This window comes from Aulonocara stuartgranti, assembly GCF_965226115.1.
Source record: "Aulonocara stuartgranti genome assembly, chromosome: 20".
In the NCBI taxonomy this organism is placed as follows: domain Eukaryota; kingdom Metazoa; phylum Chordata; class Actinopteri; order Cichliformes; family Cichlidae; genus Aulonocara; species Aulonocara stuartgranti.
In genome coordinates, this window is record NC_138956.1 from 30,873,571 (window position 1) to 30,885,956 (window position 12,386).

Consider the following 12,386-nt stretch of genomic DNA (forward strand, 5'->3'; position numbering starts at 1 on the left):
CAAAAGACGCACGATTCATCGGCGCAGTGCATCACGTGTTACAAAAGCACCAATGAGCTAACGCCGGCTCTGTACCCGGAAGAGGGATTTTCCTGACAGGTCCGTTGTGATTTTTTTGACAGTGGTTTTTGTAGCTTTGATCTTTGCGGATGTTTTCTGAATTTATATATCACTTACCAGCAGCCTTTTAGCACTCTATGTCTGCCATTGAAGGCTACCGTTAGACCCATTTTCTGGTCAGTATTCAGTCATTATCCGGACATATGCTCTGTTTAGGCTCAGGCTGTATTAGCTGAGAATCTCTGGCGCTGTGACTCATTACTGAGTGAATGCATGCAGTGTTTGCAGTCTTGGGTAGTTACTGGAGAGCATCCCGCTCTTGTGTATCTGGGAACATCGTGTTCCCACATCTATTGCTAAACTTAGCTGAAATTGAGCTACTTACTAAAACTGCGCAGTTTGTGAGTGTACCTGACACTTACTGTAATGTTCAGGCACTTAACAGTTTTTATTTTGTGCTGCTGTACATTTACTGTGCAGAGGCAGCTTACTGGTACAAAATATGATAATGACTTTTAATTATTGATAATGAAGGTGTCAGGCCGTGGGGTATCGCTGTTCTTATTTGAAGTAAAGCTATGGTATTTAAAAGTTAATTCTCCTCACCCGTGCTTATTTCCCAACAGCTTCACCCAGTCATTCCATGGCCGATCAGCATGAGTCCATCGATCTCGGTGGTCCTACAGTGGACTCGTCAGCAGCTGCAGTGCACAGCTGGTTCCCCAGTCCTCCACCACCCATCTATTCCTGTACCCTGACCCCTGAACTGGTGGCCAAGGCACGTGAGGAGCTCCAAGAGAAGCCAGAATGGCGTCTACGGGATGTCCAAGCACTGAGGGACATGATACTTAAGGTAGGGCAGAACAATGATGCCTTACCAAGCGGCAAAAAAAAGAGGGCAAAAATTGGAAAGCTTTTGAGTAACATTCAACTGGACCTTTGGGAAGAATTTGAGAAGTGTGAGTAAGGAAATACAGGAAGGAATTTTCAGTATGAAATGTAAGTGTATTCATATATGCCAAAAATAGCCTACATGCGATCGGAAAAATAATCAGTTCTTTTATTAGGCACTTTTCAGGGCATGTTTGCAGCACTGGGGCCTAAATTTCACCTACAATCTATAGGTGTTAATTTTTTCTACACAGGAAAGTGATCCGTTTTATCTCCTCACTTTGAAATAGATCCTTTAGCACTAAAATAGTGAATTTAAATCTCATTCATTACTTTTGGTACATCTGCAGTGTGTGGTTTATGCAAAATCTCAAGGCATCCCAGTGTGCCTCAGCTCACCATTTGAGAACCACTGTGATAAAACTTAATATGGTACTCAAAAAAAGAAATGCAAGTTTTATATTGTGAAGTAGTTTTTAGTTCCAGTTGTTTGGTTTTAGTCAGTGGCAAGATTGGTGATTTGTTAATTTGTTTAACACAAATGAACTCACTTGTACAACCGAGAACTGGTTCAGTTTGCTGTATTCTCTTGCCAGTGGAATCAGGGCACAATAAAACAGTGTATGCACAGCATTGTTATCAGTGGCACCATGCCACGACTGACTGACGTTGACTGGGGCCAGGCTTTTGGCATTCTGGATCCTGTTGCTGCAGCTTTGCGTGTCCATGAGAGCATCTGATCGTATTGTTCTTGGTGAAATTCTGACCAGACTGAGGTACCGAGTTGAGGTGCTCTAACCTGAACTTGTATTACTCCTGCAGCAGCGCCCTGCGGCTTTTTCAGCAGGACAGTGTCTGCTTGACATATGGCCTGACACTGTCAGAGTAGAACAAGCCTTTCTGGAACAGAAGAAAACCCAGACACTTTATTTGCCAGCTTGCCTCCTATTGAACTTGCTTGCTTGGGTCATTATGTTCATCAGAGCCAGTAACCAGTTCACAGCTCCAGGCCACATTCATGCAGGAATAGAGAGCAATTCCTCAGCAACAATTTCCTGACTCTTATCCGGTCCATTTGGAGATGGATAGCTGCCTGTGTTGCATCCAAAGGAGGTTATATGTCCCATAAAATAGCCTGTATATACATATATTATGGTCTTGGTCTATAAACTCTCCTTAAAACACAAACTTCCATTTGTTTTTAGGATAGTATATTAACTTTTAATACCCTAAAAATATAAAGCTGATGTAATATTGTATTATTTGTGTTTTTGAACTTGGGAACACCTGCCATAGCCATTACAATGGTACTTTGAGAACTTTGGCAGGTGTTTCTGTTTTTCTCTGAGGACAGATTTTGTCAGTGCTGTCCCAAATATATCACAAAGCTTTAGATGTTCAGAATTCAGATTTAAGGTTGTTCTTGAAGGTGGATGTGGGGATCTGATTCCACGTTGTCCCGTTTCACATCCTTTATTTTAATTTTTTTATGTATTTGTAACTCTCCTACATGACGTTTAGGAAAAAATACAGTGTGTGATTGCACTGTCCAATATTCCAATGACACTATGACCTGTGACAAATGTCCAATATTCCAATGACACTATGACCTGTGACAAATGAGTATGGATTTTAACTGCACAGGTCCTGTGTTTTTCTGCTGTAGTGTTTTGATAGCATTAAAAAGCAGTGAATAAAGGTATTATTGAACAAGGCCAAATTTCAATTGTTTGTCAATTAAAATATTTTTTCTTATTTGTTGCATTTCAGCAGCACTGAATTCCATGTGAATTATCTTTGTTTGTCTTGCAGACATTTTTTGACAGTGGTTGGAGTCTCATAGAAATAGAGTCTCATAGAAATATGATCTGTAGTTTTGTTATTTCCAGCAATGAGGTGGTCCACCTCTGAATTCTTTCTTTCCTCTTCAGCCTATAGCACTGAAGGCTCAAAGTAAATTTATTATAAAATGTGTGATGGACGTAAATCATTTTAAAAATAAGGTTTTGTTTTTTTCCCCTAAAACGGTGGTACATGTTCTTTATTAGTGAAGGAAAAGTCTCAAAGGTTTGGTCCTTTGAACAAAGAAGGTTCACTAAAAATAAACTGAAGTGCCCATGTTATCAGAATAAAGGATCCTTTTACTGGTGGCTAAATGGTGAATTTCTAATAGTTTAGAGTTTAGTAATAGCATTGACACCTCGCAATAGAACAGATTTGTTTTGGGGTTTTTTTAAGGTGTTATTTTCAAGCAGTTACATTGATACAATTATTCTGAAAACTTTTTAAAAGATTATTTTAACCAGATTCTTTTGTAATGATTTATTAGTTCCACTTATGCCAGCTGGGGATTGGTCCGATAGGTACAGTATGGGGTGAGCCCTCCCTTAGAGACAGGCTGAAAAGGAGCTAGTTGAGGTGGTTTGGACATCTGACCAGGCTGCCTCCCAGGTGCCTCTAAGTGGGGTTTTCCAGTCATATCCTTCTGGGAGAACACCCCAGGGTAGACCCAGGAGATGCTGGAATATCTCTCGGCTGGCTTTGGAAACACCTCAGTGCTCCCCTTGAAAAGTTAGAGGAAGGGGACAGGGAGGAGTAGTACTGGGCATCTCTGCTTAGACTGCTGCCAGTGAAACCCAGGCCTGGAGAAGTAGTAAAGAATGGACAGATGGATGCTAACCAAGCTTAATTTAGCCATTTTTCTCAGTGTTTTATTTTGTTTAGTCAGAAGCCGTATTTTGTTTATTCTAGTTGTTGCCATTCATGACCTTCCCTCTTTTCTTTTTTTTTCAGTTAACTTTTTTTTCCCCTCTTGGCTCTGCAGGAACAGCCCAATCTCAGGACACGACTTGATGATGCCTTCCTGCTGCGCTTCCTGCGGGCTAGGAAGTTCGACTATGACCGTGCCCTGCAGCTGCTCCTCAATTACCATGCAGGACGTAAGGCTTGGCCAGAGGTGTTCCAGGACCTGAAGCCATCCACAGTGAAACACGTCCTCGACCTGGGCTTTCTCACAGTGCTGCCACGGCCGGACCCCAATGGAAGATACATCCTCTGTCTGCGCCCAGGTTGGTGTCGGCTTCATCGTCACTGGAAAATTCACGCAATACTCGATTTATCTGACGCATTATTCGTTCGCTCACGATGCACGATTACTCACTTCTAACTGTTTTACAGGAAAATGGAAACCAAATGATTACCCATTTGTTGACAATGTTAGAGCGATTTATTTGACTCTGGAGAAGCTGATTCAGCCGGAGGAAACGCAGGTGAACGGCATTGTTATTTTAGCAGACTACACCGGAGTGGGCATGTCACAAGCATCCAATCCAGGCCCATTCCTCGCCAAAAAAGTTGTGAGCATCCTCCAGGTATGACATCAAAAATCGAATGTTAGCAATAATGAGTATTATTTGATAAAGCCACTATCTGATGATGATATTCTTATGTCAGAGGGGATTAACTCTGCTAGTTTCACCTTGAGATGGTTACTTAATGAATCACTATCTCAAAATGATTCTTATTTTTGATGATATAGCAGTAAAAAATGGAATTAGTGCAACACTTGAGAAAAAAACTTGTCAGTCACAGCAGCTCCTGAACGCTGCCTGTGGTGTTTTGTCGTGACTGCAGAGTGTCTGATATTTACATAAGTACACAAAGCATGTGTGAATCATTTGACAAGGCCCAGCTGTGACTGTTTTCTCTTCTAATTCACAGGATGGGTTTCCGATCAGAATCAAGGCCGTTAACATAATTAATGAGCCGCGGATTTTCAAAGGGATCTTTGCTATAATTAAGCCGTTTCTCAAGGAGAAGATGGCAGAGAGGGTAACTATTCTTGTACTGTCTCTGACTCTTTTGTTTGGAACAAAGGCCCGCTTTGAATCGTGCCCCTCATTTTATTCTGTAGCCTGTGTTTCAAACCGATAGTCTTTTTCATCTGTGAAACTGAAAAGCTAAGCATGTTTCCTTTTCAGAGAAATAAACCAAAATGGTCAAACCGAACAACAATTTTTCAAAATGGTATGGTAAGCCTTGTGTTGTGTTCATTAAAACGCATAGTAACACATCTGTAATTAACACTGGGGTCAACAAAAACAAGCTGTAAATGCAACAGTGGCATATTATCTGTTTTTATGTTAATATATAAGCAAAAACAACAGAAAATCAGCAGGTACAGTCAAAATAAATAGATACTAGTTTGGATATAGTAAATGCACCTCTGTGTTCAAATTTGATTCTGTGCATGGCATTTAGTGGTCAGATTATTTCATTTTTCACATTTTTGCTCACAAGAGTGGCTTCTTGGCATACAAAGGGTGGTCAGCAACACTTATCACATTTACACATGGCCAGCCCCCATTCCAAGTCTTCTTCTTGGGCATGTGCAGGCAGCTTGCAGTGTGAGTGCCATTTTTAGTTTGCTCAGTGGACGCCCTTTTTTGACCACTTTCACTGTCACTGGTGAGTCTGAAAGTCTCCTTCTAGGACCATGCTGTTCTCAGACAAAATATCCTCAGTTTCTAAGCTCAAAAGCAGAATGTCAAGTGAGAAATGAGACCGGGAGCGTTCTCGTGATTTTTATTTCAACAGTGACTGGGTTGTGTGATGTCCTGAGGCGTGTGAGGGCGAACATCCAATAGAATCGACCTATACTGTTGTGCGTGCCAGCACGTTATCCGGTGCCAACATAGAGCACATTAAAAACACAGGAGTTATTTTGGCCTGAACCAACACAATCTTTTCTCACCACCTGTCCTGCTTGCCAGATTTGGCTCACTGAAGCTTCATACACTTCCATAAAATCAGAGTCAAGTTAACACTGCAGGAGGCTCAGCGTGCATTGCAGATGCAGAAGTACAAAGGGACAGAAGTAGACTTCCTCTGAGGGATGTAAAAAAAATAAAAAAGCTGGGCTGAAAACAAACGAACAGAGGTGCACGAGAAGGTGTTCTTGAATGTGAGGTTGATTTTAATTCCTGAACCTTTTTCATAAAACATCTCAAGTATGAAAATGGCAAAGGTGAAGCTTTGTAGGAAGGTGAAAGTTGAAGGCAGTTACCTGATAAATCTAAAATTACATTCATCACATTAAATATTAAAGCTGCAGGTCGCTGACAAGTCTTTGTCGTCTTCTTACACAGTACATCCTCCACGGTTCAGACCTGCGCTCCCTGCACCGGAACATCCCACGATCGGTCCTGCCAGAGGAATACGGCGGCACCGCGGGCCAGCTGGACATGAGTGCGTGGTCAAGACTGCTGCTGGACTGCGAGGAGGAATTTGTAGTGGAGTTCTGCCAGCCGGATCCACTAGAGGGCGTGGTGCTTCCAGAGTCCATGCTCTTTGAAGGAGAGCAGGCCAGCGGGCATGATGACGACACCTTCAGGGGGCTGCGCTCTCAGCTTTACTACTGTTACTGATGTTCGCTGTAGTCGCAGAGCTCCCATCACTGAGAGGACATTTTCTGTTTCATTTAAGAAACACGTGTGTAGACTTTTACAGGGCAAGTTGCCAATATTATACATGATTTATTTTACTAAGTAAGCAGCACTTAGGTGGTATAGTCTACTGTTGTTCACATGTGGCCCAGCATTCAATCATTCATCTAAGGCAGCTCCAGGTACTGGTTAAGATGCTTTTTTTTTTTCATACATTGATGCATGTTCAGCCAATATTGATGACCTCTAAGAACTGATTATCGGTGGGGTTTATAATATTGGTTCACAACAGATTTTTCTTGCCATCCATCCATCTTTTTCTGCTTATCCGGGGCCGGGTCGCGGGGGCAGCAGCTTAAGCAGAGAAGCCCAGACCTTCCTCTCCCCATCCACCTCCTCCAGCTTGTCCATGGGAACACCAAGGCATTTCCAGGCCAGCCAAGAGATATCTCTCCAGCGTGTCCTGGGTCTGCCCCGGGGCCTCCTCCCAGTAGGACATGCCCAGAACACCTCACCCAGGAGGCATCCTTGTCAGATGCCCGAACCACCTCAACTGTCTCCTTTCGATGTGGAGGAGCAGCGGCTCTACTCTGAGCCCCTCCCGGATGGCTGAACTTCTCACCCTATCTCTAAGGGAGACGCCAGCCACCCTTCGGAGGAAGCTCATTTCTGCCACTTGTATCTGCGATCTTGTTCTTTCGGTCACTACCCACAGCTCGTGACCATATGTGAGGGTAGGGACGTAGATCAACCGGTAAATTGGGAGCTTTGCTTTTACACTCAGCTCTCTCTTCAGCACAACAGACCGGTACAGCATCTGCATCACTGCAGCCGCAGCACCAATCCGTCTGTCGATCTCTCGCTCCCTTCTCCCATCACTTGTGAACAAACCCCCAAGACACATAATCTCCTCCACTTGGGGTACGAACTCGTCCCTGACCTGGAGTTCGGCACTCCATTCTTTTCTGGCTGAGGACCATTGCCTCAGATTTGGAGCTGCTGATTCTCATTCCCGCCGCTTCACACTCGGCTGCGAATCGTTCCAGTGCAACCCGATGAAGCCAACAGAACTGCATCATCTGCAAAAAGCAGAGATGATGATACCACCCAGGTGAAAACCCTCCGCCACTTGGCTATGCCTAGAAATTCTGTCCATAAAAATTATGAATAGAATCGGTGACAAAGGGCAGCCCTGGCGAAGCCCATCACCCACTGGGAATGACTTATTGCCGGCTAGGCGAACCAAGCTCTTGCAACGGTTGTATAAGGATCAGTGTTGCTTGCCATTTCTCTAAAATCCTATTTTAAGATCGGGGACCAAATCCACAGTCCTCCTTTTGTGTTTAGCTAGGGTGGTGCAGTGGTCAGCACTGTTTCACATTGGCAAAAGACTCTCCAGGTTCAAACCTTGTTTAATATTAAGGGGTTTAATATTCTCCCTGTGCATGTATTGCCAAAGTCAGTTGGAGCAATCTCCAACCCTCTCTGCAACCCTGCAACTCCTGTGAATTTGAAATGCAGTAAAGAAAGTGGTTGGATTGATACATTTAGTTGACAATTATAGGTTGTCTTCCAATGTTCCTCTCTTTAATTCACATTCCACATGGAGATATCCTCACATATGAACTTAAAAGCTTCAGGAGTCTTAGGCTGGGATGCTTTCTACAGTATTGAAATGGTCTGCTTCAGGTTTGTTCGCAGTACTAGAAATACTATTTGATTTCAGCGAGCGTGCTGCCAGGTTAGAGCGTGCAGGCGGCAGCACACATGATGCCCACTCACAATTTTATCTGCATTATTCACACATTGCTGCAATCTGACATCACTTTTTGTACCAGGGAACTGGCAGTTTAAAGACCAGCCAGTTTGCTATTAGCGTGCATCACACACAGTCTTAAGTCCCAGAAAAGCCCCACGCTGCAATGCATGTTTGAAAATGGCTTTTTTGATATTGGACCTTCACTGTTGAGTAGCACAGAAACGCTGCCTGGGGAGAAAAACGCTGTAACTCTTGAAGTCATCCTCTTATTTGGATGATTGAGCAATGAAGGCTCGTAGCCTTTCTGCATCATATGAACACTGTGGATTTTGTCCTCAATCTTTGATAGCAGGCTCCCTACAGCATGGGAAAAACTGCTTTCAGTGTACACGTTTTTACCAGTTTAACAGCATTTAGGTTTCTGCGTGCGCTACCATCTAGTACATTGCCTTAAATGATGTTGGATTTGGTTGACAATTTTGTGTGCACCAAAACTCATATTTGTTCTCATCAGGACTCGTCTTACATAAGAGTGGCTATACTTCATCGCTATAAAGGACAAGAGAAAGGACAATGTCATAGATTTACCTAAAAAAGATTTAGCCAAATATGTAACTCAGAGTATTTCAGAGCCTTTGTTTAGCTGATGGTTACGTTTCCTGGCTTGACTCTTCTAAGAGGATTGTCTTTTAAGTTCAGATAATCTGCCTTATGTTTTATTTTTTTGAAACCCGTTTGCCTGTGTTTCATCACACAGTCTTAACACAGGGCCGTTCCCGATCGCAGGGGTCACACGGGGAAATATAGAACATTGAGGCCTGACTTTACAGACCTCCAGTTTGCCAAATTGTACACCAGGCCATGTACAGAAATGTGCAATAATGTTGCATCTGTTTTCTTGCGGTAAAGCTAACTTGCTTTTGTTCAGTCTTTTGTATTTTTATTTTAAGCATGTCTGACTATAAGCTGTGTTGTGTTGCAGGATATTTGTTGTTGTGAAGACAGTAAAGGAAAAGCCAAACAGAGAACATGCTATTTGTGTCTTGTTTGTTATGTGGATGCTGTTGTTGGCATGCTGCAGGCTCTAGGGAAGTTGCGGGTATTTTCACAACATAATTGCATCTGTCTTGAGCTGAGTTTCCCATATTGGATTCATGGGTCTCCAAAGACGCCACAAAAGCAGCGCTGGGAGAAGCATTCTGATCTTTTGCTTCGGTGCACTAACTTTAGGACAGTGAAGTACTCCATTGCTTGTAATCAGAAAAGAACATACAAAGTACTCATTTTTCTTCTCAGATTGCCATTACATTTATATTTTTGGAAAACTCTTAACATTTGAGAAGCATTTTGAAGTTTCCATTCGTCTAAGTACATTTTTATCAAGTTGTCACATGATTTGTGCCAGACTGCTGGTCTTTCAGTCTAATCTGTCATTCAGGTGAGTGCTAGAGTACCTGTATCTGTCCAGTGTTTCGACCTCCACGACCATGATGTTGATGGGCATAGTCCCAGTTTTTTTCCTTCGGAAGTCAGCCAACATCTCTGACATTCAGATGGAGGAGGTGATTTCATCTGGACCATTCAACAAAGTTCCTTACCAGATTCCTGTGCTCTGATTTCCGCCCACCCTCAATACACCCAACCAATGCAGTGTTGTCAGAGTTATCTACCTGTTTCAGCATGCTGCACTTCCACAAGGCTGGTAAGCAAACTGAAGAGGATCGACGCTGCATTGGCTCAGCTCAAAGTTGAAAATATTCAAATTTGGGTAAAGTTTACTATTAATTTTCTCTGAAACCTTACAGTTCATTGGGCTGTGAGCTGGAGGGGAAAGAGTGAGGGTAACCCAGAGTAAGAATCCAGTGAAATATTTGCGTCACCTCTTAAAGTTTGTTATAACATTAATAATACAGACAATATCAAAAATAGTAGTCAGAAAATATATTTTTTAAGTTATTATTATATACTTAAGTGTCGTGTAAGAACATCAATTCATTCATATATATATTTCTAATATTTCAAAATTCGAAGTGGATTGATTAGTAAAATAGTGACAAATGCCAGGATACAGAAGACTCTCGTGTTTCTAAGCCAGTCGGCACCCGTACCGTAATATGCGTAAGAACGGTGCAACAACATTGTAGGTGCGGCTGGGGGTGCGGCTAGCTTGACTATGACTTCGCATGTGAGGGCTCACTGAATTACTGCGAGAGATAGCTGAAGGATATTGACGACAGGCGGAGCAAAATGTTGTAGTCCAGCAGGGTTTATGTACACAGCACTGTTGCAAGAGTAACACTTCTAGAAACATACCACATCAATGAGTGGAAACTTGCATCAAAGCACACTTGCACATTGTTTTTCAAACCAAAAAGGTTGAGATGTCAACCATATCGGCAGCAGCTGGGTCTAGATGGTCAGCAGTGAGTGAACTTTCAAAATAAAATACATATTACACATTTAAAATGGTACCTCAGAAGTAAACGCTACTTGTTCCTTACAGCAGCAAATGTAGTGCTATGAGTACATTTTTTGGACATCCTGTTTAGCGACAGTAGAGCAACACTGAGGATGAAGATGGCATTTAAATATGCTACTGTACCATAACTGGTTCTTAATTTTTTATTAGGTTAGTCTGGGATTTATAGATTTAGTTTATAGAATATATATGTATTTTAGACAATAATGAAGTATATCTTTCAGTAAAAATCAAAATAACTTGTGGCTTGTGAGCCTGCTCGTTTGCTGCTGTACCTCTGCCATCTGGAACGAGAACACAGAACTCATTAATTTCTTTTCTCTTCTCTCTTTCATAATTTTATCATTTTTTTCATCATTTTAACTTTATTTTAACTCTGCACAACCCACACTGTTATTGTTGCTCTGCTGTTTCCATGACGCTGGTTAACTGAGTGAGACAGTTAAAGGGGCACTGCACTGATTTTGCATATCATGCTCAGTTTAGTCGTTGAGAGATGTGAAAGCAGTCGGAGCTTTCAAAGGTTACAAAAAATATTTGAAGGTATTGTTTTTTATTGATTGTTGCGGATGGAGCTTGAGTCACTTTCTGTTTTTAGGTTATTAAACTGCAGAGAAGTGTTGACTAAAAACAAAACTGAGAATCTGGCAATAGTTTGACAACACTTTAGTGCTGAAGATATATCCACACCCCACTGGTTAGAAAAAATATTTTAGTTTTGCACACCTTAAATTTATTTTTAGTTCATTCTAAAAGCTAAAATACTATTTTCTATAGCTTATCACTTGTGCTTTTATTTAATCCATTACACCGGACCCATGACTAGGTTGTAATGCACCATAGTAATATATTTTTCTGTTATAGTTTTGCATTAAAATAAGTATACTTAAACAATGTCATACATTATTTCTGACTACCTGGACAGGACAACAAGCAATACTTGAGAAATGAGTGGAGATTCAGTTTTGATGGCCGAGCAAGAGCTATTTTTAAATATCCAAATGATTAGGAGCGACTGTAAGAATACTAATTTTTCTTAAATGCCATTTTAGGTTATTAATTTTAAACAAATGATAAAGAATTAATGAGGAAATTGCACAAATTTTGCTCAGTTGGTCGAAAAACCAAAAAGAGTAGTAAGGGCTGGGACCACACCTGCATCCTATTTTTCATTTATTTGCTTGGGTATGTGGCTCAGATGCAAAGGTCATATTAATACGCTGCAGCTGCATCATGGGGGAAGATGAAATTCAGTAATTTAACCGTCTGAGCCATTATGAAAGTGCAGTACTAAACTGGCCTGCAGAGTCATTTTAATTTTCTCGAACACCCAAAGTAGTGCCAGTTTATTAGGTGCTTAAAGGAAAACACATGTAATGCAGTGCACCGCTACCGCAGACTACATCACCCAAAACGATCAGATAAAAAAAAACAAAAATCAGCTGTCTCAACACCAAAAGCTGAAGCCGGGAATGTTTGTATGTCTACATGCACAATAACCTCTAGACAGTTTGCATCACTAATAATCCTTCCACGCAGTATTTACTTTAAGAAATAGCATGAAAAACATCTGGGGCTTTCCTAAATCTCATCCCATGAGGTGTCTGCTGGTTTGATGTGCAGCTAAATAAAGGTTCGGTGACATGAAAGCTAGAAGAACCCCCCCTTCCTTTTATAAAAAAAAGAGAGAGAGAGAGACGTCTAATCTGTGGGTGTTTTATCTTCGGAGCGCAGTGTGGTTTTGGCTCCAGCC

The 12,386-nt window shown here is 41.7% G+C and overlaps 1 protein-coding gene across 1 annotated transcript; it reads left to right on the top strand.

The window, feature by feature from the left end:
- The first annotated feature begins 105 nt into the window (after positions 1-105).
- ttpal (tocopherol (alpha) transfer protein-like) lies at positions 106-9,182 on the top strand. Its single transcript, XM_082519270.1, has 6 exons — positions 106-236; positions 687-913; positions 3,776-4,019; positions 4,129-4,322; positions 4,672-4,782; positions 6,099-9,182. The coding sequence occupies exons 2-6, from the start codon at positions 704-706 to the stop codon at positions 6,375-6,377; spliced, it is 1,038 nt and encodes a 345-aa protein (XP_082375396.1). The 5' UTR covers positions 106-236; positions 687-703; the 3' UTR covers positions 6,378-9,182.
- Positions 9,183-12,386: the final 3,204 nt, after the last annotated feature.